Source organism: Bos grunniens, chromosome 27, assembly GCF_055505025.1.
Source record: "Bos grunniens cultivar Pamir isolate PY7600 chromosome 27, Bosgru_T2T1.0, whole genome shotgun sequence".
NCBI classification, from domain to species: Eukaryota; Metazoa; Chordata; class Mammalia; order Artiodactyla; family Bovidae; genus Bos; species Bos grunniens.
In genome coordinates this window covers 21015013-21038632 of record NC_141191.1, presented here as the reverse complement: position 1 = coordinate 21038632, position 23620 = coordinate 21015013, and the positions used below count along the sequence as shown (strand labels likewise).

General features: G+C 36.1%; 1 protein-coding gene across 50 annotated transcripts in view; it reads left to right on the top strand.

Moving 5' to 3' along the window:
* The window catches only part of PCM1 (pericentriolar material 1), a 90984-nt gene that overhangs the window by 15233 nt on the left and 52131 nt on the right, over positions 1-23620 (top strand). For 19 of the 50 annotated variants that reach the window (XM_086380599.1, XM_086380617.1, XM_086380616.1 and 16 more), the window contains 12 exons: positions 900-1169; positions 2096-2266; positions 2449-2565; positions 4041-4229; positions 9809-9986; positions 10154-10243; positions 12901-13001; positions 14932-15148; positions 17396-17597; positions 18722-18895; positions 19412-19569; positions 19688-19926. In XM_086380599.1, the coding sequence (XP_086236725.1) occupies positions 900-1169; positions 2096-2266; positions 2449-2565; positions 4041-4229; positions 9809-9986; positions 10154-10243; positions 12901-13001; positions 14932-15148; positions 17396-17597; positions 18722-18895; positions 19412-19569; positions 19688-19926 (2106 nt within the window). The remainder of the gene's footprint in view (positions 1-899; positions 1170-2095; positions 2267-2448; positions 2566-4040; positions 4230-9808; positions 9987-10153; positions 10244-12900; positions 13002-14931; positions 15149-17395; positions 17598-18721; positions 18896-19411; positions 19570-19687; positions 19927-23620) is intronic. The other 31 variants (XM_086380601.1, XM_086380597.1, XM_086380579.1 and 28 more) reach the window with 8 other exon arrangements.

Sequence of the window (23620 nt, the reverse complement as noted above, 5' to 3'; positions counted from 1 at the left end):
CTTCTGTGTATATGGAAAGAATGTTAATCAGTGGTGATGGTACTGTGTTCTTTGGAAGGCGGCAAAGTCCTTATTTCTAAACTTGCTGAGGACAGGTTTTTCAGAACTTTATTATTACAGTGTTTGGCTGACTTAAATGATTTCATTTTGAAACTAAAATTTGCATGCTACTAACTGGGTAAGATAGCTGTTAAGCAAAAGAGAAGATCCACTTTAGAATATTTATCATTGGCTAAGTGTGGAATGTGCTGTTACCTCAAGTTTAGAATAAAACTGTTATTTGTGTTTATAATCACCAAAGTCAAGTTTAGAACTAAAGCAAGTAGAAATGAAAATGAACTCTTCACATTTTATTTTCTGATCTGTACTTGATAAAGTTTTTCTAAATATGCATAAAGATAGATTCTAGTCTGGTATGATGACGGTGATGATCATATATCATTTAGTCACCTTTGTATCAATTATTGAACAGTTACTGTATGCTGGGCACTATGTTGAATAATTTATCAGACAGTGCTTCACGTTGACACATCTTTATGTTAATGTTTGTATTATTTAACGTTGATTCATTAGGTCCAAAGCCTATGTTATATTCTGTGATCAAGTATGACTAGCAATTTGAGTTATAAATATGGTTCATAATCGTACTTTATTTAGACCAATCTTGCTCATAGTCATCATTTCAGTTGTCTCTGACAGAATGAGGAATAGGACATGATAATTGAATTTGGTATTTTTCTAAAATAATTTTGTAGGTCTGAAGCTGCTCTGAATCTTATGACAGATCTTTTTTATATACCTCCTGAATCAGTGTCTGATGGTGAAGCTAAGAACATTGGATTTTTTTTTAATTTTGAAAGATTAATGTTTGTGGGATTTGGTTTTTCTTTCATGTATAGAGAAGCATTGGAAGTGATTCTCAAGGTAGAGCAACAGCTGCTAACAACAAACGTCAGCTTAGTGAGAACCGAAAGCCCTTCAACTTTTTGCCTATGCAGATTAATACTAACAAGAGCAAAGATGCCACTGTAAGTCCTCAAAAGAGAGAAATGATTGGATCAGCACAGTGTAAAGAGTTGTTTGCTTCTGCTTTAAGTAATGACCTTTTGCAAAACTGTCAAGTCTCTGAAGAAGATGGAAGAGGAGAACCTGCAATGGAGAGCAGCCAGGTGATATATTTCTTTTACTCTTTGCTTTCATAAACCTCAGATTAGAAGCATGAAGGTTTTAAAAAGTGCACATAGGAATTTCAGTTAGGTAGAATGAAAGTACTTCCCAGGTTTCCCATGTGGCACTAGTGGTGAAGAATCCACTTGCCAGTGCAGGAGTCATAAAAGACAAGGGTTTGATCCCTGGGTCGGAAAGATTGCCTAGAAGAGGGCATGGCAACCCACTCCAGTGTTCTTGCCTGTAGAATACCTTGGACAAGAGGAGTCTGGTGGGCTACAGTCCATAGGGTTGCAAAGAGTTGACATGACTGAAGCTACTTACCTTGCATGCATAGTACTTCCTTAACTTTTGCTCATTAATCCTGTCAGGTTTATTAGAAACTGTGTAAATTTATTTTTACAAAAATGATTTTAGAAGTGGCATAGTCAGGTAAATTAAGACTTTCTGTTCACCTGTAAAGTGCTGTATTGTTAATTTTTAGTAAAGAGAAGTTGGAGTAATGTGATTAATAGATTGTTGTAGAAATTTCTTTAAATGGTTATATAATTCATTTGAAAAGATAATTCTGTTTTTAAAGTATTTTAATTTTTAAAATTTATAAAGAAATATAAACACTAGAAGAATTTATATAAATAATAGTTTAATATGCAGTTTTATAAAGTGAAGTTTTCAAGTAATGTAAATTAAAACTAATTTTGAAATTAATGGAAATTGGAGTTGTTAGTATTGCCTATTAAGTTTTGATTAAATTGTAAATTTGGTTCAGATCTTTGGCATGTATGAATTCATGCAATAAACTTAGAAGTATCTTTGGTTATTTGAAATTAAAATCTGTAAAATTGTTTCTGTTCAATAAAATATGCTCATTTTCACATCCTGTTTATTTTCATGTCCTTCCCCCACCCCCCTAATATTTCCCCTGCAGATTGTAAGCAGGCTTGTTCAGATTCGTGAGTATATTACTAAAGCTAGTTCCATGCGGGAAGACCTTGTAGAGAAAAATGAAAGATCTGCTAATGTTGAGCGCCTCACTCATCTAATAGATCACCTTAAAGAACAAGAAAAGTCATATATGAAATTTCTCCAGAAGATTCTTGTAAGTTTTGAACCTTTTACTTAATGTACTGATTTTTGTAGTACATTAGTGTGTACCTATGGTGATAACATTCTGATTGCCACCCCAGAGGAGTTAATATATTTAAAAAATCGTGCCATCCCTTGTAACATTTTATTGCCCTTTTTAATAGTTGTATGATTTATACCACTAAAATATTTCAGGCTAGAGAAAATGAGGAGGAGGATGTTCGGACTATAGATTCAGCTGTGGGATCTGGTTCTGTAGCTGAGAGCACATCGCTAAACATAGATGTGCGGTCTGAGGCTTCAGATGCCACGGTAAGCGGCTTTTTAGTAATTAAAGTGCTGGAAATGAAGATAAAAACTTTCCCCTTATTTTTCACAATAATACTTTTGTAGGCATTCCTTAATGAAAAATTTATCTCAGGAAAGAAACCCTCAGATTGTTAATGCTGTATATATTCTTTTTGAACATGGAAATTTAAAAGTTTTATTTATTAACATTAAAAGTAGTTTTAATGGTTGATTAATTTCTGGTCTTCAGCTTGCAAAAACCTGGGTTTCCTCATTTGTATCGTTAAGCACAGCTTTGCTCATTTTAAGAGGCACTGGGAGAGTTAAAATTCTTTGTAGATGTACTAGTTATGAGGACTGTGTCATCGCTTGGCATACTGTCTTTTGGAAAAGCCTCCCAAGTTTCTCTGCCACTGAGGACCAGTTTGAAGGCTGTTAGGATTTTCATTTGTCAGGCTAGCCTAGAACTGAAGCCAAACCAGACGGCTGGTAAACTGAGCTGAAAATGGGACAGGTTAGCGTTTACTTTGGGATTTATTTAGTGAGAAAAGTATATAAATTTTAACTCTGCAAAATGAGATGTATCAAAATACTGTCTTTCGGGAAAATCAGAAATTTTCAGAACTTTGAGGCAAGATTTGTAAAATATACTTCATAGAAGTTAGTATGAAACTAGTATACTTGTAAACATTTTAATTTTAGCAACTGCACCTATAACCATGCGTTAGTAAACTTGAAACCCTGTTGTCAGTAATGCCTTTCTTGTGAAAGGATAGACCATGTGTATCGTTTGTTTCTGAGGTATGTTCCAAATTTCTAGTCAGCATTAAGAATCTGAGGGTTTGTTTCCTTTTAGCATCGCCCTGCATAGTTTCTTATCTGCCTCCTTTCTCATCCTGCCCTTCCTGATTCGAAGAGGAAACTTGAATTTTTTTTTCTCCATTATTTTCACCAGGAGGTGCTCAGAGGGCTTGATCCAAATGGTTGTTGAAGAATGCAGTCTACTGTGGGGAAATTGTTTTTCTGTTCACAGTGGTGTGGGGAATAATTTCTTTCTCACATTTCATTCCAGCAGAAATGGAAGGGTGGGGGCATGTGTGTAAAGGAATTGTGTTTGAGAGGGGTGGGAAATGGTGTAATTGATTATAATAATTTATCTGTATATGTAGTGTATATAGTGTTCACCACGATGAGATTTTCTTTCATAGCATAAAATCAGGACATTTTGGAAATCAGTAACATACAATAAATGTTAAAATATGCTTCAGTGATTGTTGTATAGCTTGGAAATTGCCTAAGATATGATACTTATTTAGAATAAGCCAATAGTCTAGTCTATGGGAATTTAAAAGTCTAAAGTTTTATTGCCACTTGGGGAGAGGGTGGATTAATTTTCTAAATCATGGATTGGTGAATTTTTATATTTATTTACAAGGCTGGCTTGTATGTTAAACAGGAGTTTGTATTAAGAAATTAATATGCTACACTATTTAATAAAGGAGGCATCTTTTAGTCTGAGAATTCGGCCGTGCGTTGAGGACAAACTAGGGAATTCAGCTTCACAAGCACAGGTTTCAGACACTGACGTTACTACAAGTCCAAAAGGGAAAGGTGACAGACCTCCTCAGCATGACAGGGAGCTGAGGCCTAATAGGAAATGTAGCCGGAAACGTGGATTTCCCTCAAAGGTATACTTTATAATATTAACTTGGGAACCCTCTAAATGAGCACCTCTTTTGTTCGTATTTCCTCTTGCTTATTTGCTTTTCTGTTATTGCTGTAACTTTTAAATTTGTATGTTATTAACATGGTTAGTTGTACAGTAATTTGCATTAGTAAAGATACCTTAGTGTTTTTCTTCTTTTCTGCTCTCCGTGGACTATGTGTGGCAGCTGTTTTTAATTTGCATTAACAAAAGACTTGAAACTTAATCCATTTTCCTTTTTTTTTTGCTATTGAGAGCTCAAAATATAACACATTCTTAAACCCTAATCATTAGTTGCCTTTTGTTTCTGATATTTGTGTCTGTGGATTAAAATGGTCCTTTTAAATCTTGTCTTATTTCCTTAGTCATTTATTAAAGAGAGAAAAAATGGAGCAAGCTGTTAGCGTTCCTTTTTTTTTTTTAAGAATGAAATATTTTTATAGTGTTTTTGGTTTATATTTTTTCTTCCCATTGGAAATCCCTTCCCTTCTTTTTTTTTTTAGAAAAATATTTTATTAGTCAGTTGACTTGTTTCCTAATGTTTTTGCTCCTTTTTTTCCTCCAGTGTTTGCTCTAAATGTTCTTTCTTTAGAAACTTTCTATGACTTGCATCAAGACATTCAGGAAGGGTTTAAAGACAACCATTTGTGTAGCTCCACTTCTCTGTGGGAGAGGGAGAGGGAGAGGGTGGGAAGATTTGGGAGAATGGCATTGAAACATGTAAAATATCATGTATGAAACGAGATGCCAGTCCAGGTTCAATGCACGATACTGGATGCTTGGGGCTAGTGCACTGGCACGACCCAGAGGGATGGTATGGGGAGGGAGGAGGGAGGAGGGTTCAGGATAGGGAGCACATGTATACCTGTGATGGATTCATTTTGATATTTGGCAAAACTAATACAATTATGTAAAGTTTAAAAATAAAATAAAATTTAAAAAAAAAAAGGAAAAAAAAACAGTTTGAATAAAAAATAGCATTTGTAAAAGTGCTCCTATCCATTTGACAAGAGTACAGTACTATTTTAATAATTGAGTATGCTGCTGCTGCGTCGCTTCAGTCGTCTCCGACTCTGTGCGACCCCATAGACAGCAGCCCACCAGGCTCCCCCGTCCCTGGGATTCTCCAGGCCAGAACACTGGAGTGGGTTGCCATTTCCTTCTCTCCAATGCATGAAAGTGAAAAGTGAAAGTGAAGTCGCTCAGTCATGTCTGACTCTTAGCGACCCCATAGACTGCAGCCTACCAGGCTCCTCCATCCATGGGATTTTCCAGGCAAGAGTACTGGAGTGGGGTGCCATTGCCTTCTCCGATAATTGAGTATAAATAAGATCAATTTCGTATGTTTTATTACTAGCTTATTACCTAGGATTAGTCTTTATCTTTGGAGAAGGCATTGGAAACCCACTCCAGTACTCTTGCCTGGGAAATCCCATGGATAGAGGAGCCTGGTAGGCTGCAGTCCACGGGGTCACAAAGAGTCGGACACGACTGAGTGACTTCACTTCCACTTTTCACTTTCATGCATTGGAGAAGGAAATGGCAACCCACTCCAGTATTCTTGCCTGGAGAATCCTGTGGACAGAGGAGCCAGGTGGGCTGCTGTCCATGGGGTCGCACAGAGTTGGACACGACTGAAGCGACTTAGCATGCATGCATGCATTGGAGAAGGAAATGGCAACCCACTCCAGTATTCTTGCCTGGAGAATCCCAGGAATGGAGGAGCCTGGTTGGCTGCCGTCTATGGAGTCACACAGAGTCAGACACAACTGAAGTGACTTAGCAGCAGCAAAAGTGACCCCCCAAAAATTAAAATGACTGAGCTTAACCTCTAGTTATTTTGGTGTCCCACCCCAGCTCCCACAAGGTTTTGAAGATATGGTTTCAAACCAGCTGAGCTTCCCTGGTAGCTCAGAGGTAAATAATGTGCCTGCCAGTGCAGGCGACAGAGGTTTGATCCCTCAATTGGGAAGATTCTCTGGAGAAGGAAATGGTAACCCACTCCAGTATTCTTGCCTGGAGAATCCCATAGACAGAGGAGCCTGGCGGGCTACAGTCCAAGGAGTCGCAAAAGAGTTGGATGCGACTTAGCCACTAAACAGCAACAATGTAGTGATCTTACTATAAAATGTTAAGCTAAAGGTGTCCCAATTCAACAGAAGAGTAAAGTAGCTGGTTATTTTTAAAACTAGTAGCATTGGAGAAGAAAAGGTGAGTGGGGGGAAAATAGATGTCCTTTAGAACTTAATGTTCCTTTCTTCTGAAGTCTTTGAATAGCAACAAGCAGAACTTGAGTTGACAATTACTATAGCATAGTATCTGCTAGCTTTTTTCCTTAAGGCATTATGTTTGCTTTTAAAAGCTATTATTCTGTTTTTAGGTTTCTTTGAATAATGACCTTATAAATGAATATGATTTTCTCTTGAACTTCTTTTTTGGAGTTTATTTTAATTTGCTTCTTTTGAATCTTTTGATTCTTAGGGCCATCCTAGGGTAGTTTTGTCAGTACTCTGTTCATAAAGTGATTTCAGTTTCTTAAAAAAAAAACCCTAAGTCCCACTGACTGTCTTTATCCTAGACCCTCTTGTCCTCCCCACCTACCTTCATTCCCTCCTTAACATGTTTGAAAATGTAGTATTCTGCTACAAAATTAGGGAAGAAAGTTGGTGTCTTAACCGAGGTTCCGAGCTTAAAGCAGCCTTGTGAGTTGCAGCTTAATAGGAAATAAGTGATATTCTTGAGTTGCCTACAAGGGCAGAGTCTATTCCTTGAAATATTTTATAGACATGATATCATTGCATAATTTTTTTAAAAAGCCTTCCCAGAATGCTTTCATTGTTTTCCCACACTCATCCTCCCCCCACATACTTAATCTCACTTCTTAGAGAATTCATAAGCTTTTCAAAATGCCATCTACCCATTTTTTGCTATTATTTTTTTTTATCATTTCTGATTATTTCATGTGGGCTAGATATGTCTCCTAAGCCAGATTATGCTTCTTCAGAGATAGTTCTAAGTACATAAGACATGATCTAAGGATGTAATTTGGGTAAGAAACCGTAATATTAAATTGTTTAGTAAATTCTTTAAAGTTAATCTAATTTTGAGAGATGAGAAAATGATGAATTAGATGGAGATAGTGCATTCTTGCGGAGAAGGCAATGGCACCCCACTCCAGTACTCTTGCCTGGAAAATCCCATAGACGGAGGAGCCTGGTAGGCTGCAGTCCATGGGGTCGCTAAGAGTCGGACATGACTGAGTGACTTTACTTTCACTTTTCAATTTCATGCATTGGAGAAGGAAATGGCAACCCACTCCAGTGTTCTGGCCTGGAGAATCCCAGGGACGGTGGAGCCTGGTGGGCTGCTGTCTATGGGGTCGCACAGAGTCGGACACGACTGAAGCGACTTAGCAGCAGCAGTAGCAGCAGCAGCAGCATCAGTGCATTCTTGATGGTTTTTTCCCTAGGTGAATTTTTGTCTTAATATGTATAATGTTTCTTTTCTTAGTTATTTCCATTGATGCTTTGTTGGAGTATTTGATGTCAATCTGGAGATATTTCTCTTGAGTCTTTCCAATTGAAATCTGTACCTAATTGGATCTGGTTTATATTTTACCAATGACTTTGGTGAAATTGCTTCCATTGTGGCTCAGCTGGCAAAGAATCCACATGCAATGCGGGAGACCTGGGTTTGAGACCTGGATTTGAGACCTGGGTTGGGAAGATCCCCTGGAGAAGGCAAAGGCTACCCACTCCAGTATTCTGGCCTGGAGAATTCCATGGACTGTATAGACCATGGTGTTGCAAAGAGTCCGACATGACTGAATGACTTTCACTTTTCAATGAAATTAATTAGGTTCAATTTGAGATGACTCGCTATATCAGATTCATAGTTTTCTCTCACCTTTCAAATTATTTTACGAGATGTAAACAATCTTAAATTGAGCCAGAACTAAGAAGATGACTTTTTATAGGAATGAGTGTAATGTTAACAGAGTAACTCTACTTGTGTTGGATGGGAGAGAACTGAGTAAATTGTTGTTGACTTGAAAATGGGTTCAGTTTATTGGGAATTCTCCAGGAAATAGTAGCTTAACCAAGATGTGTTATTTCTCTTCCATGTTCATGATAGAGCACTGACCTGGCTTCTCTGATACATTCATCAAAAATTCTGATTGCAGTCTTCTACTTATTATTTGATCTTCATTTCTTTGAGTTCTTAATTCTGAGCCATGTACTTACTTTTATTGCTTGCCAAGTTACACGGTTACTCACATTACTGATGAGTTCTGCTTGGGGAGATAAAGAAAAGAAGTTTTTGCAAAGTATTGGTAAGGGATGTCCCCCAGAAGGAAACTTCTCTAGAGCCATTTGTGTTCTCCTTAATTTCTCCTGGAATTACATGTACATAGGGAATACAGATCAGTGCATTTTTATTTTCAAAAGAAATCATTGAACTTCTTTATCCTCCTTGTTAACTTCAGTCAGGGCCAAGGGAGGTCATTCATTTAAAGTCTATAAATAACCCCAACAAAAATTTGATACCAATGCAAATTTAAAATTGACTCTTTCTAAGCTGATAGAAATACTTTATGTAAATATTAGGTAAAATCATTAAACTTTTAAGATATAAAAATTTTAAAAGGCAAATCAATGATGAAAAATACCATTATGGTATAATTTCATGCATAATTTGACTTAAAATTTTATTGTTTCCAAGTTGCACTTAAATTTGTCTCTTTGATTAATTGACCATAGTGTTTCTGGTTGAGTTACATTTGAATAGGTTGAAGATTAATATTTAAAATTTTATAGTTATTTATAATTGACACCTATTCAGTCTGTTCCTCTTTTAGGCAAAATGCTGTCTTTAGGGGGAATTTCAAAGTAATTTGTGTTCTTAGACTTATCTAAAGGAGCATCTTTTAAAAGAAAAAAACGTTTTTCTTTATTGTATGCTTATATAAAGTGATACAAGTAAATTAAAGCCTTTCACATCAGATAATCAAATAAAAATGCATTTTAAAAATTAAATAAAAATTAAAAATTAAAAAATTTTTCATCTGTTGGTTTTGTTGGGTTTAAACATCCCTTCTAGGAATGAGGCAGAGCATCTTTTTGGTCTGGGCTTTTTCAGGGCTACCTTTGGGGCATTAGCCTGGTATAACATTGCTTCTCCCTTTCTAAGACCTGGATCTCATTCCTGTGTGTGTGTACGTGCACGTGGGCATGTGTCTGTGTTTCTGTGTGTAGCTCCTTTTGCCTTCTTGACCCTTTTATCTTTCTTTTTGTAAGCCTCTTCCTTTATTTTCCTTTTGTTAATTCTTCTTCATGCTAAGTCTGTGCATATGGTCTTTTACCTTGAAATTACTTAATTACCTAATTCTTAACATGACAGGCTGTCTCTGTGTCATCATTTTCTTTTTTTTCCTTTCAAGTCTGTATCTTGTGTTGTATATTTAATACAAATTTATTATTTATGTTTGTATTTTACCATTGATAGTTGACACATGAGCATAGATTTTAAATAGATATAAGTGTTGTTGGTCTTATTTTTCAGGCCAGAGATCCTCAGCAGGAGCCTATAGAAGAGATAGAAAATTTGAAGAAACAACATGATTTATTAAAAAGGATGTTACAGCAGCAGGAGCAGCTGAGAGCTCTACAGGGACGACAAGCTGCTCTGCTTGCCCTGCAGCATAAAGCCGAGCAGGCTATAGCTGTGATGGATGATTCTGGTATGCTACTGTCTTAGGATGTTGTTTTTATAAGTAACGCCCAGTAAGCAATGGTACGATTGCAAGGTGGATGCTGGTGGTTTTTTAATCAGATCTAGGATTGTTGCCTAGTTTAAAAACCTACATGTAAGGCTTACTCTGTCCTGTGCTTTTCTCTGGTTATGCAGAAAAGGTTGCGGAGACAACTCCTAGCCATCATACTGTACCAGGCAGACAGCCGGCTCGTTCACCTTTGCATCAGAGAGTACCCATAAGAGGTAAAGGGACAGGCTGTCGTTCTGTTTTTGTATTTCAGATTGATAGGGCTCTTGTTGCTTTTATTTTTGCCTTTTGTACTTATTTAGCTAGGATTGCTATACTTTGCTTGCCTGCCAAGGAAGGGTTAAAACTTTTAAGTGAGGCAGCTTCACTATTGTATCAGTAAGGTACCCAGTTGTATGCACTAGTTCCTTTGAACTAAATTTGTATCCTATCCAGTCTCCCTGAGACTCAGAAAGGTTCTTTCATTGTTTCCTTCTTCCCTCAGAGCCGTGTATCACTTAGATGGAAATAGTATTGAGTTCCTTGGTATTGAATCTAACCTTACAATTCTTCTCATTACCTTCAAACCTAAGTGTTTAATTTCTCAGTAAGTCAAAAACAAATTGTTACTTTTTAGAACTCAGTAAAACTAGGGTCTAATTTGTAGTAGTGTGTCATCCCAGTCTAATAATAATTTATCTCCTGTGGGCTCTCCATTTTAGCTTCTTACTGTGGTTACCCTCTTGTTACTCAGTTTATCATGCTGTCTACACTGAGCCCATTGGCTCAACCTTCTGATCACTGTTATTTGTAATTTAATTTTCCATTTTCATAGGAAATTTTTATGACTGGTAAGTTAACTTACTCTTTTATAGTAATTATATATAGTATAGCATATACCATATATATATTTGTATATATATGGTATAGTATATAATTATAATTATGCAAATCTTCATCCCTATTTTTCCCTTGTAGTAAGCAGGTAATTTTTTTTTTTTTTTTACTGTACTCTTATGAGTCTGGGACCAAGAGGAGAATGGACAGGAATTTAAATTTGAATTTATTTTATGTACTAGTTCAAAAAGAATTTTAGGTTAATGATTGAAGACAGTTTTCCTCTTGTACTTAGGAGATTTTGCAGGAGAATACTGATGAAAAAACAAACTTACAGTATTTAATCTTCTGGTCTATAAGAGAGGCAACATGATTTTCATGAGAAAGAGTTTCCCTTTCATCAGTTAACTAGCTTGTGTGTTATCCTAGAGTCTAATTTATTGTTTTCAAATAGTTTGGACTAGATACGTGGGATATTATCCTGCCCTGAAATTCTAATTTCTCATTGAGAAAGCTAATATTTTTCCTTCAAAACAGAAATAGTTTATAGTGTCTCTTAGAGCTGGAAAGATAAACATGGTTGAGTGAGTAGTAGAGCAGTAACTTTTATCAAAATTGTCATCAGAATACTGCCTTGGGAATACAGCCTGACAATAAAAACTGTGGTCTTTTAGTATAGCTTGTATCACAAGCAAGTGCTTCAATAAATTACCTGTTCTATTGTAGAAGTGAGCAAACTAGCCTGAAATAAAATTTCGTGGAACATAACCATGTTCATCTGTTTATGATTATATATAGTAGCTTTTGCCATGCAAAGGCAGAATTGGGTAGTTGAGACAAGTAATGTATTTCCACAAAGCCTAACATATTTACTATCTGAATCTTTAAGGAAAGTTTGCTGACCCCTGTATAGAGCATTGATTTTGTTGGATGAAGTGGGGATTGAGGCTGGTGAGAATCAGCTGGGCTTTTTCAGAAGCACCACTTTCCCTGCCACTTTTCCAGCCCAATTTGGTTGACCTGCTTGCACCCCAACTCTATTGAGTCCCTATTATTTTCCCCCCTTTTAAAAAAAAATTATTTTTAATTGAAGGATAAATGCTTTACAGCATTGGTTTGATTTCTGCCATACATCAACATGAATTAGCTATAGGTGTACATATGTCCCCTCCCTCGAGAACCTTCCTCCCACTTCCCACCCTTTGCCACCCCTCTAGGTTGTTACAGAGCCCCAGTTGGAGTTCCCTGAGGCATATAACAAATTTCCGTTGGCTGCCTGTCTGACATATGGTGGTGTATGTATTTCCATGGTACTCGCTCCATTCATCTTGCCTTCTCCTTCCTTCCCCTCCCCTCCCGCCCTTGTGCGTAAGTCTGTTCTCTGTGTCTGTCTCCATTGTTGCCCTGCAAATAGGTTCATCAGTAGCATCTTTCTAGATTCCATGTATATATGTTAATATATGACATTTGTTTTTCTCTTTCTGACTTACTTCACTCTGTATAATAGGCTCTAGGTTCATCCACCTCATTGGAACTATGTTGAGTCCTTTTGCTTAATTGAGATGTAGCAATTTTCCTCTTGACTGTTGGGACAGAAAGAGTTGAACCACAATACTAGAGTTTTATGAATTTTCCTTTATTTCAGGTTAGATGGAAATATAAAATGATTGGTTGGCAGATAAATCTAAGAGTTAACTAGTTTCAACTTACATTAAGTGACATTTTAAAATCCTCACCCCTACCCCTCAATTTAGGCTTCCCTGGTTGCTTAGATGGTGAGGAATCTGCCTGCAATGCAGGAGACGTGGGTTTGACCCCTGGGTCAAGAAGATTCCCTTGGAGAAGGAAATGGCAGCCCACTCTAGTATTCTTGCTTGGGAAGTCCCATGAACAGAGGAGCCTGGTATGGTACAGTCCATGGAGTCACAAAGAATCAGACATGACTGAGTGACTAAGCATGCCCCCTTCCAATTTATTTTTAGCTTCTCAGAAGTAAAAGTGTTGTTTTCATTTATTTGCTTTAATGAATAGTTAACTTTCTTTTTAATTGTAACAGAAACTACAGGTAGCCTATCTGGAGTCAGTATCACCTCTGAACTAAATGAAGAATTGAATGATTTAATTCAGCATTTTCATAATCAGCTTCGTGATTCTCAGGTATCTGTGATTCTGTATGCCGTGATTCTCATGGCAGCACTTCGTTATTTTGGTGTACTGGATTTAAAATCACATTAACGAAAGCAGTGCTTCTCAGACTTTACCAAGCATAATGATGTCACACAGCATGATTGTTCGAAATTGTAGATTTCTGGTCAGTGGGAACCTCCACTTCCAAAATTGTTTTGATTCACACATTTGAGATGGGCATCCTGCCATGCAATTCCACTGCTGGACATGTTGGGACTATACTTTGGGAAACACTAAATTAGAGGAAATACCTCCTTTAAACGTAGTGATGAGTGAAACTTCCCCTTCCTATGCTTCCAGATGACACATTCTTATTTCACCTTAAAGATTGTATAGTCACAACTGTTAAGTTATTGTGAATCTGTGTTTTTGCAGTGTTTAACTAACAAGAAAGTCCTAAAGTTTAATTTCAGAGTTAATAAGTTTGATGACCTTTGTAAATAATGATATAAATGAAAAATTTCAATCTGTGGACTTTGAATAATAAAGGATGAATTAATCTCTCTCCACTGGAAATGAGTATGGTTGACAATGCATTATCTCCTGTCTGCTGACCAAGTTAAAATGACCCAACTACTTTGGAGAGTTTCAACTACTTTGGAGAGTTATTTAGCAGTATCTAGTACATTTTCTTTCGGAGAAGGGAATGACACCCCACTCCAGTACTCTTGCCTGGAAAATCCCATGAACAGAAGAGCCTGGTAGGCTGCAGTCCATGGGGTCGCTAAGAGTTGGACACGACTGAGCGACTTCACTTTCACTTTTCACTTTCATGCATTGGAGAAGGACATGGCAACCCACTCCAGTGTTCTTGCCTTGAGAATCCCAGGGACTGGGGAGGCTGGTGGGCTGCCGTCTATGGGGTTGCACAGAGTCGGACACTTAGCAGCAGCAGCAGCAGCAGTACATTTTCTTTAGTGACCCTGCAGTGGCCCACCTTGGAGAAACTCTCAGATATTCAAAAGGAGATACATACAAGAATGTTCATGGCAGTATTGTATTAATAGCAAAGTAGAAACAATCTAAATGTCCATGAACAGGAAAATGGGTTAATAAATTATGATATATACACAGAGCGAAATCCCATAACCAGTTAGAGTAAACAAACCAAAGCTAATGAATGAAAATGAAAGTTTAAGAAGGATACCACTTAGCTTATCTAATGAGTAATGAGTGTATATTTTTTATGGATACATGGACAGGTATTACAAAATAAAAACATGTATGAGAATGGTAGATGTCAAATTCCAGATTGTGGTTATCTCTTGAGAGAGTAATTGGTTGAGGTTTTGTACCTACAAAGCTTTAGCTTTAATATTATATTCATAATATTTCTCTAAAAGAATTGACGTGAATGTGGCAAAATATTGAGTTAGCCAAAAAGTTTGTTGGGGTTTTTCCCATAACATCTTAATATTAAATATTGAAATTGGACTAAAGTCAGTGGTGGTAATTCATATATGATTCCCTAATCCTTTGTGGATTTATGTTTCATAAATGTTTCATTAATTTTTTTTAATAGGAAAGAAGTGTTAGGAAAAACCGATAGGTTAAGAAGTGTATGATGGTGATTGTAAAAAGATGGCAAGAGAGAGGATGAGATTTTTGAAGGTTTATTCTGTATAAAATGTGGCATTTCTAGAACTTAATTTAGATCCAGGTAATAACATCCAATAAATCCCCACTGTGTAGTTATTTGTGTCTATAAAACAGTATATATCACATTATATATAGTGGCACATCAGAAAACTGTATGCAATTGAGGAAAAGGAAAGACACGCTTACCCAGCAGCACAATACAGTTGTTTATCTCTTTTTATAAAGAATATTTACGCATCTTTAAAATGAGAATGCAACCTTGAATTGCCTTTATTTTTCTTCTCTTTTTTTTTTTAATAAGCCTCCAGCTGTTCCAGACAATAGAAGACAAGCAGAAAGTCTTTCATTAACTAGGGAGATTTCTCAGAGCAGAAATCCATCAGTTTCAGAGCATTTACCTGATGAGAAAGTCCAACTTTTTAGCAAGATGAGAGTGTTACAAGAAAAGAAACAAAAAATGGACAAACTTCTTGGAGAACTTCATACACTTCGAGATCAGCATTTGAACAATTCATCATGTAAGTAAATCTGGCTCAGTAGTCTTAAGTATAGGATGCATAAGTATATATGTCAGCGTGTAGTAATTACTTTGTAAATATTTGATGAATGAATGAATGCATAGTTACCCAAAATTAAGATTTTTGTGGTGAAATAGCACTTGCATGTGAAACATTTTTGAGTAATAAAGCAATATAATGTAGAGCCAAATAGATGGTAGATATGTTCTGTAAAATTCAGAAAAAAAGATGAATTTGGACTTGAAAAATTGGTAGCATTTTAGAAAGGGAAAAGTATCAAAGCACTTAGATACTTGGACATAGTAATGCTGCACTTTTTAGCATATCCAGAATTTTTCCTTAAAGAAAAACTAAACCAGATTAGTACATTTATTTTAAAATTATAAAACAGATTTAGGAAGTATTTATACAAAAAAAATCGAGATATGAAAAACTTAGTCCAGAAAGTTCCAAACACCTCATTTTTTGAAATATAGAAATAGTCATCTCAGGCAGGAATAGAAAAGGCATACAGTCAACCTAGTTAATACTAGTTAAATAATTATACAACCATTTGTTAGTATCCATGGGGGATTGGTGCCAGTACTCCCACCCACACCTTCTACAGATGACAAAATGTGAGGGTGCTTAAGTCCCTTATCTAAATGGCATAGAATTTACATATAATCTAAGCACCTCATCCAGTCCATTTGAAATCATCTCTGGGTTACTTAAAATACGTAATACAGTGTCAATGCTGTGTAGACAGTTAACCAGCATGCTGCAGATCCACGTTTTGTTTTGTTTTTTTTCCTGAATATTTTCTGTCTGCTTTTTGTTAAATCTGCACATCTCTTGGATATGGAGGGCTGATTGTACTAGTTATTTATATTGATTTATAACTAGTTAGTTATATAAGAAAACCAGTGGTCATCTCAGTTATACTGTAGAAACTGTCTTTTCCGACCTCATGTTTTACTTGCCTTTGTCTAATTGAGATCTAGTTACTTGTCCTCATTTAACCTTATCCTTCTCCAAGTCTGGTCACGCCTCTTCCTCAAACAGTTGATAGTAGGAGCTATAGCGTTGGAAATCAGAATTGGCAGGATCAACCCCACTGGTCATTATTCTCTTCAGCTGCTGTCTTATTAAAGAAAAAACGAGGGATAGAAAACATCATCTCTGGACCTCTGTTCCTTGTTCTTTAACCTAATTCTCTGCCACCCTCAAAGAAGTGTACTATTTCTTCCCTGAAATACACTCCTTTCTTTCCCCCGACTTCAGCTACTCCCCCCCTCCTCCAGAGTATAATCTAATCCCAATGCTTATTCTTCCTAAACTGATGATCATAACCAAGAAAAACGTCTTAAGTTTTTCGGAAGTTGTACTCAGAGCCTTGTGGTCAGCTTTATATATATAAAGGAAGGAGCACTCTGTCTACTGAGACTAAAAAATCATACTTTTCTCTGGGAAAAAGCGTGAAAGCAGCAGCAAAAGGTAAAACAGTCAAGGAATAGAAAGAAAAGACTATTGGTAACCAGCTGTAGTAGATGGTAATGTGAGCAACAAATGATGGTTGTCATTGTGAGAAAGATAAATGATTATAGCTTAGAGTGGTAGGAGAGAAGCACAAAGGTTCTTAGCCTTCATTCATTGCATTTGAAAGCATAAAATATCTTTGATTTGTGTGGACAGAAGAGTAATTAAAATGTAGTTCAAGAACTGCAGAGGATTAGCCATCAACCAATTAGAAAATTTTATTGCATTTCATGGTGTAATGTACCACAGTCACTTTAACAATTTTGCTTTATCTTTTGGAACAAGAAGAGTTCTATCTTGGAGACCAGATAGAATCCCTCTGGAGTGGAACATTCTCAGGGACCTGATCAGCTAGGGCTGCCCCGTAAATTTGTAGCTCATGGGCTGTACATCATACACAGTGGCTGTGTTTAACTTAACCTAGAACCAAATTGATCACAGAAGCACTCTCGTTAATTTTTCAAGGTAGAATATCATAGTTCTTGTTGATTTCCATCTTGTCTTCCTGCTCTTCTTTCCCTTCTGTTTTAACTCTGGTTGGTTGAGGGACTTCTTAATTAACAAGTAGCCTGGATGTTATATGCTTAAGTTTCACATTTTAAAGCTGCAGAATTTAAGATGTTAATGACTTTTAGTTTTCATTTTTCTCTATCCAAGCAAACTGTGAATGTGTTGTTTGATGCTATATTTATGTATGTTACCTGGCTTTTTTTTTTTTTTTTTTGGTAGTTGTGCCTTCTTCAGCCTCTCCACAAAGGAGTGTGGATCAGAGAAGTACAACCACAGCTCCTTCTGCTCCTGTAGTCTTAACACCAGTGGTCAATGGAGAATCCAATAACCTCACGCCATCTGTTCCTTATCCTGCTGCTTCTCTAGTTTCTCAGAATCAGAATGAAAATGAAGGCCACCTAAATCCAACTGAAAAACTCCAGTAAATAATTTATACGCACATTGTTTACATAGATTATAATTGAATCATAGGGTCAAATTTAGGGTTTTTTGTTGTTGAAAACTCTGGAAAAACTGAATTTAATATGATAAACATTCCTAAGTGATATAGTGGAAGAGCAAGTGTGTATGTATTATACATGCATTTTTGAGTTATCCCAGAGAAATGTAATTTCTGTGAGCTAATGTATTCCTGGGGTATTCCCAGGTGGCACAGTGGTAGAGAATCTACCTGCCAGTGCAGGAGATGCAAGAGACGTGGGTTTGATCCCTGGGTTGGGAAGATCTCCTGAAAGAGGGCATGGCAACCTGCTCCAGTATTCTTGCCTGGAAAATTCCATGGGCAGAGGAGCCTGGTGGGCTATATAGTCCATAGTGTCACTAAGAGTCAGACCAGACTGAGTGAATGAGCACAGCAGTACATAATATATTCCCATTTTACAAGTAAAGGTACTGCAGTGAAAAGATCTGTGTATTTTAGCCCAGACTGTAGAGTCAGATAGCTTTGAAGTTGTATTTCACAAGGCTGTGTGACTGGACGAATAGCACCCTCACTAAGCCTCTTTCTCTTCATCTGGCATAATATATTTGATGATAAAGGTGTTTTAAGTATTAAAAACTATTGGCATTATTCCTGGAATTCAGTAAAAACAACCTAATTATTATTTTTTGTAAAATGTGACATACTTTATAGAGCTCTATATATTGTAGACAAATTGAGAATCTTCAGTAAATGCTCAGTAATCCCTATATATTGGATTTGCCTGAGAGGTACTATTTAAATGAAATATTTAGTACTTCACATTCTTGATACTTATTAAGAAACCTAGGAATATCTTTGACATTAAGATTTAAGCTGTTAACATTTGTACCTGTTTAAAGTGAGCACTTTAAGGAGAATTTCTTACATTTTTGTCTGTAACGTTTAGATATAAGGTGATGAGATTTTGAATGACTTGTACTTGAAATTAAATTCATTGCAGTCTCGTACCCTGGGTATTTGACTGAGTTTAACATTTGTATGTGCTGGCTGCTACTGTATGGAAATGGTGTATTCTTTATTTTACTAAAATGGGTATTAATTTGTATATATTTGTTGTTTATCAGGAAGTTAAATGAAGTTCGAAAGAGGTTGAATGAACTAAGAGAATTAGTTCATTATTATGAGCAAACATCAGATATGATGACAGATGCTGTGAATGAAAACACAAAAGAAGAAGAAACTGAAGAGTCGGAATATGATTCTGAGCATGAAAACTCTGAACCTGTTACTCACATTCGGTGAGAACTTTTTTCAAGTTTGTTTTTCTAACATACTCATTCTAATAGTACTTTTAATATGGAACAGAAAACCCTCAGTAGAGTGCTTACTGTTTGCATTTTACTTAAGCTTTTCTCCTGTAAGTCTGCTGTTTGGTCAGTGTAATCTTAACTTGTCCTGTAAAGAAAAGCAAGTAGGGATTTATTGAGTACAGAAGTTTAGTAAATTTGCTGTTTGTTACATCAAATATAAGTTAATTATAAGAAGTATATAATTTCTCATTTTCCTGTGTCTTTATTTTTTGGTGTAATTTTAATTTTCTTTGTTGTAATTTTGATTTTTTTAGATATTTTTCTTCTTAAATTTCTGAATAGTTGAAGCCAGTGAAATGCAGGAGCCATTTATTTAAAAGATGAAATAGCCAATGATGTTCATAGTTTGGAATTATTTTTTTAGTAGTTCTAAAACTTTGATTTTTTAATATTACATATATTTTTTTACTTTAAGTAACTTGAAGCTGTTTTCCTTCCTTTCAGAAATCCACAAGTGGCTGCCACCTGGAACGAAGTAAATAGTAATTCTAATGCACAGTGTGTTTCTAACAATAGAGATGGGCGAGCAGTTAATTCTAACTGTGAAATTAACAACAGGTCTGCTGCCAACATAAGGGCTCTAAACATGCCTCCTCCTTCAGGTATGATTGACTCTATTCACAGATACTTGTACCATACTCTTGGGAAGTGGATTTTCTTTCTTTAGAGCTCTTAATTAAGTTCATTAAGTTACTGCATTTCAGTGATACATATTTTCAGCAGATTGTCGATACAATAGAGAAGGAGAACAGGAGATGCCTGTTGCACAAGGTCATGATGAGGAGGAGGAGGAGGAGGAAGCAGAAGATGAGGCCCTCAGTGGAGCTTCACTGTCTAGTCACAGCAGCAGCCTGATCATTGAGACTCCTGAAGATGCTGAATTTGAACATAAGATCCAGAAGCTTATGGCTGCAAAACTGAAACTTAGACACTTACAGAACCTTGTAGCCATGGTGCAGGTAAATACTGCTTTTTTTTTTTTTTAATCTGTCAAAAAATGTATAGTCTTATAAGGTAAAATGTGTGTATATGTTTGATAATTATGTGGGTGTAAGTATACTAGTATATGTTTATTGGATTCTAACTATATAGTAGTTTATATGCTTAGCACTTTACATGCCATATTACCAGAGATCAGCAAACTTTTCCTAAGGGTGAATTAGTAATTATTTTAGGCTTTGTGGGCCATAAAGTTTCTGTCATAATACCCAGCACAAAAGCAGCAATAGACAGTAAACAAATGAGCATGGCTGTGTACCAGTATAGCTTTATTACAAAAACAAGTTTGTCTTCCTGCCAGAGATTCTAGTTCTGTATCTTGTAGAACGCAGTAGCATCTCATTTAGGTGGATATACATACAGACTAGAAATGTTAATTAACCACAGTTGTACTATTGTCAGAGCCAGAGTTGAGACTTCTAGCTGAGATCTTAACTCACTTGATGTAGAAAAACCATATGTTGTCTGAATTTTATTCAGTAAGGCCAAATAAGTAAAGTTGGACCTATTAGCTGTAAATTTTAAAAAAGCCATTTGTATATATGAACATAAAATTATATAATTATTAATACACTCTAGACAGTGTATTTATTAACTGTTGTGGTTCAAAGTTATGACTAGCTCTAAACCTTTTTAAAAATGACTAAACTTTTAAAAATCATTCATCTATTACATATATATTTCTGTTGTTTTCTCAGCAGCGTAATCACTGTATAGAAGTATCCTTAAGAGTGTTTCTAAAGTATTCAAATTTATATGATTTTTGAAATCCAGAAATCTTCTGGTAAAATTAATCATTTGTTTTCATTTAGGTTTGCTTAGCTTACGTTACGTTGAAAAAATGAAGTGTATATAACCACACTAATAAATGTATAGAAAAAATTTTTTTGGCGAATAAAAAATTTCAAGTATTATTTAAAACCTCTTTTGAAATTCTTATTTTAAATTACTCAAGTGAAAGATGACTGTGTACTTTATTTTAAAATAAAAGAAATATTACTCATAAACTCCCTCTGAACCTTCATAATCCCATTCTCCTTTACAGAGGTTGCTGTGCATTTAAATCAGTTTGCAGTTGTAAACAAAAATTACATAAAAGTTTTGTTTTTTATTTCTTTGTGTTTATATAGATTATATTATTTTACAACTTGCTTTTTTTCCTACTACACATGTCAGAGATTTCTTCATATCAGTGTGTTGTTTTTCAGTCACTAAGTCATGTCCAGATCTTTGTGACCCTATGAGCTGTAGCATGCCAGGTTTCTCCGACTTCATATCAGTGTATATATACCTGTCTATATAATTACACAGATAAATAATTATGAAATATAAATAATACCTTATATGTTTATACATATAACGTTGTTCTGTTGCTAAATCGTGTCTGACTTTGCAATCCCATGGACTGCAGCGCACTAGGCTACCTTATCCTTGACTATATCTCCTGAAGTTTGTTCAAATTCCTGTCCATTGAGTTGGTGATTCTGTCTAACCACCCCATCCTCTGCAGCTGCCTTCTTTTTTAACCTTCAGTCTTTCCCAACATAAGGATTTCCAGTGAGCCAGGTCTTTGCATCAGGTGACCAAAGTACTGGAGTTTCAGCTTCAGCATCAGTCCTTCCAGTGAATATTCAAGGTTGATTTCCTTTAGGATTGACTGATTGGATCTTCTTGCAGGCCAAAGGATTGTCAAGAGTCTTCTCTAGCATCACAATTTGGAGTCATCAATTCTTCAGTGCTCAGCCTTCTTTATGGTCCAACTCTCACATGTGTATATGACTAATGGAAAAACAGTAGCTTTGACTATATGGATGTTTGTTGGCAACGTGATGTCTTTGCTTTTTAATATGCTAAGTTTGTCATATCTTTCCTTCCAAGGAGCAAGCATCTTTTCATTTTGTGGCTGCAGTCACCATCTGCAGTGATTTTGGAGCCCAAGAAGACAAAATCTGTCACTGTTTCCACTTTTTCCCCTTCTGTTCGCCATGAAGTGATGGGACCAGATGCCATGATCTTAGTTTTTTTAATGTTGAGTTTCAAGCCTGGTTTTTCACTCTCCTCTTTCATTCTCATCAAGAGGCTCTTCAGTGTCTCTTCACTTTCTGCCATTAGAGTGGTATCATCTGCATATCTGAGCTTGTTGTTATTTCTCCCAGCAATCCTGATTCCAGCTTGGGAATAATAAATCAGAAATGGTGAATAACTTGGTGGCTTAGAGATGAGTCAGCTTAACTTCAGGTTTATGTTGACTGGAGCTCTTTTGTTTTAGGGAAATGACATGTATGAAAAAAAAAGAAAACTGCAACCCCAAAGGATTAAGGGGCCTTGTCCTGAGAGCTTTTTAAAAAATGATCCAAAACTCCCCAAATTTTTGTATGTTTAAGATTGATAAGTTTTATTTATTTTATTATGGGTAGTTTTCTTTTGCTTGTGCCTTTACTCATATCCTTTTTTTCCAAGGGACTCAGGAGAAGTTCAAAACAATTATACAGTTACCATGATTGTATAAAACTATCATTATTCCTGATTAGATTAAATGAGACAGCTTATATGTTCTGTAAAACCTTATGATGTCTTTTAAGTCTCCACATGTCCATCTGATGTATCTTAGTCTGTAAAACAATGTGTTAGTGCCCTCCAAGAGTAGAGTCTCTGTTTCCTGTCCTATGGAAGTTCTATAATCAAACCCCACTGGCCTCCAAAGTCAGGTTCCCTGGGGATTCCCAGCCCCTTTGCCGGATCCCCAGGCTGGGGAGACTGATGGGCTGCTTAGAACCTTCACAATAGTGCGAGAACTTCTTTGGTAGTATTGTTCTCCAATTTGTGGGTCGCCTACCTGCTGGGTATAGGATTTGGTTTTATTATGATTGCGACCCTCCTCCTATCTCATTGTGGCTTCTCCTTTGTCCTTGTATGTGGAGTATCTTTTTTTGGTGGGTTCCAGTGTCCACCTGTCGATGGTGGTTCAACAGCTAGTAGTGATTTTGGTGCTCTCTCAGAACATGAGCGCTTGTCCTTCTGCTCCGCCATCTTGAACCAATCTCTTGTAATACAACATGTATTACATCAGTAATTCTGTAGTCAGTTACTTTTAGTGTTGGAGTTTATATCAAGTGATCAGACACCCTCATATAACAATCTGAAACTTCAGGGTATTTTTTTTTCTCATACTTTGGTTTTTCCACTTATTGTGTGAAAATGCCTCATGATCCATTTTTGGTATCTTTGGGTTGTAACTCAGTTCTTTTTAAGCTTACTGTATTAGTAATATATTAGCTTAGCTTTTAGATCCATGAGAAGACCAGAGTAACACCATGTCTAGAAGCTTAAAATGGATTAGACAGGTTTGCAATCTAGTCAGCTTTAACTCTTTAAGATTTTACTATAATTCTAAAAAAAAAAAAAAAAAAAAAAGATTTTACTATAATTCTATATCCAGCAGTTAGAGTTTCAGTTGATATCTGCAGAGAAAGCATGTATAAAGTGTACAGTATTAAATATTTTTAAGAAAATGTGACAGATGACCTCCAGTCTTAACAGTTTAATAAGTACATTGATTTTAAAAGAAGATATGGACCTACTGTTAGGAAGATAAGTAATTTTTTGTTGTTTTTCCAGTGACACATTTGAGATGGTTCATTCTCATTAGCTTTT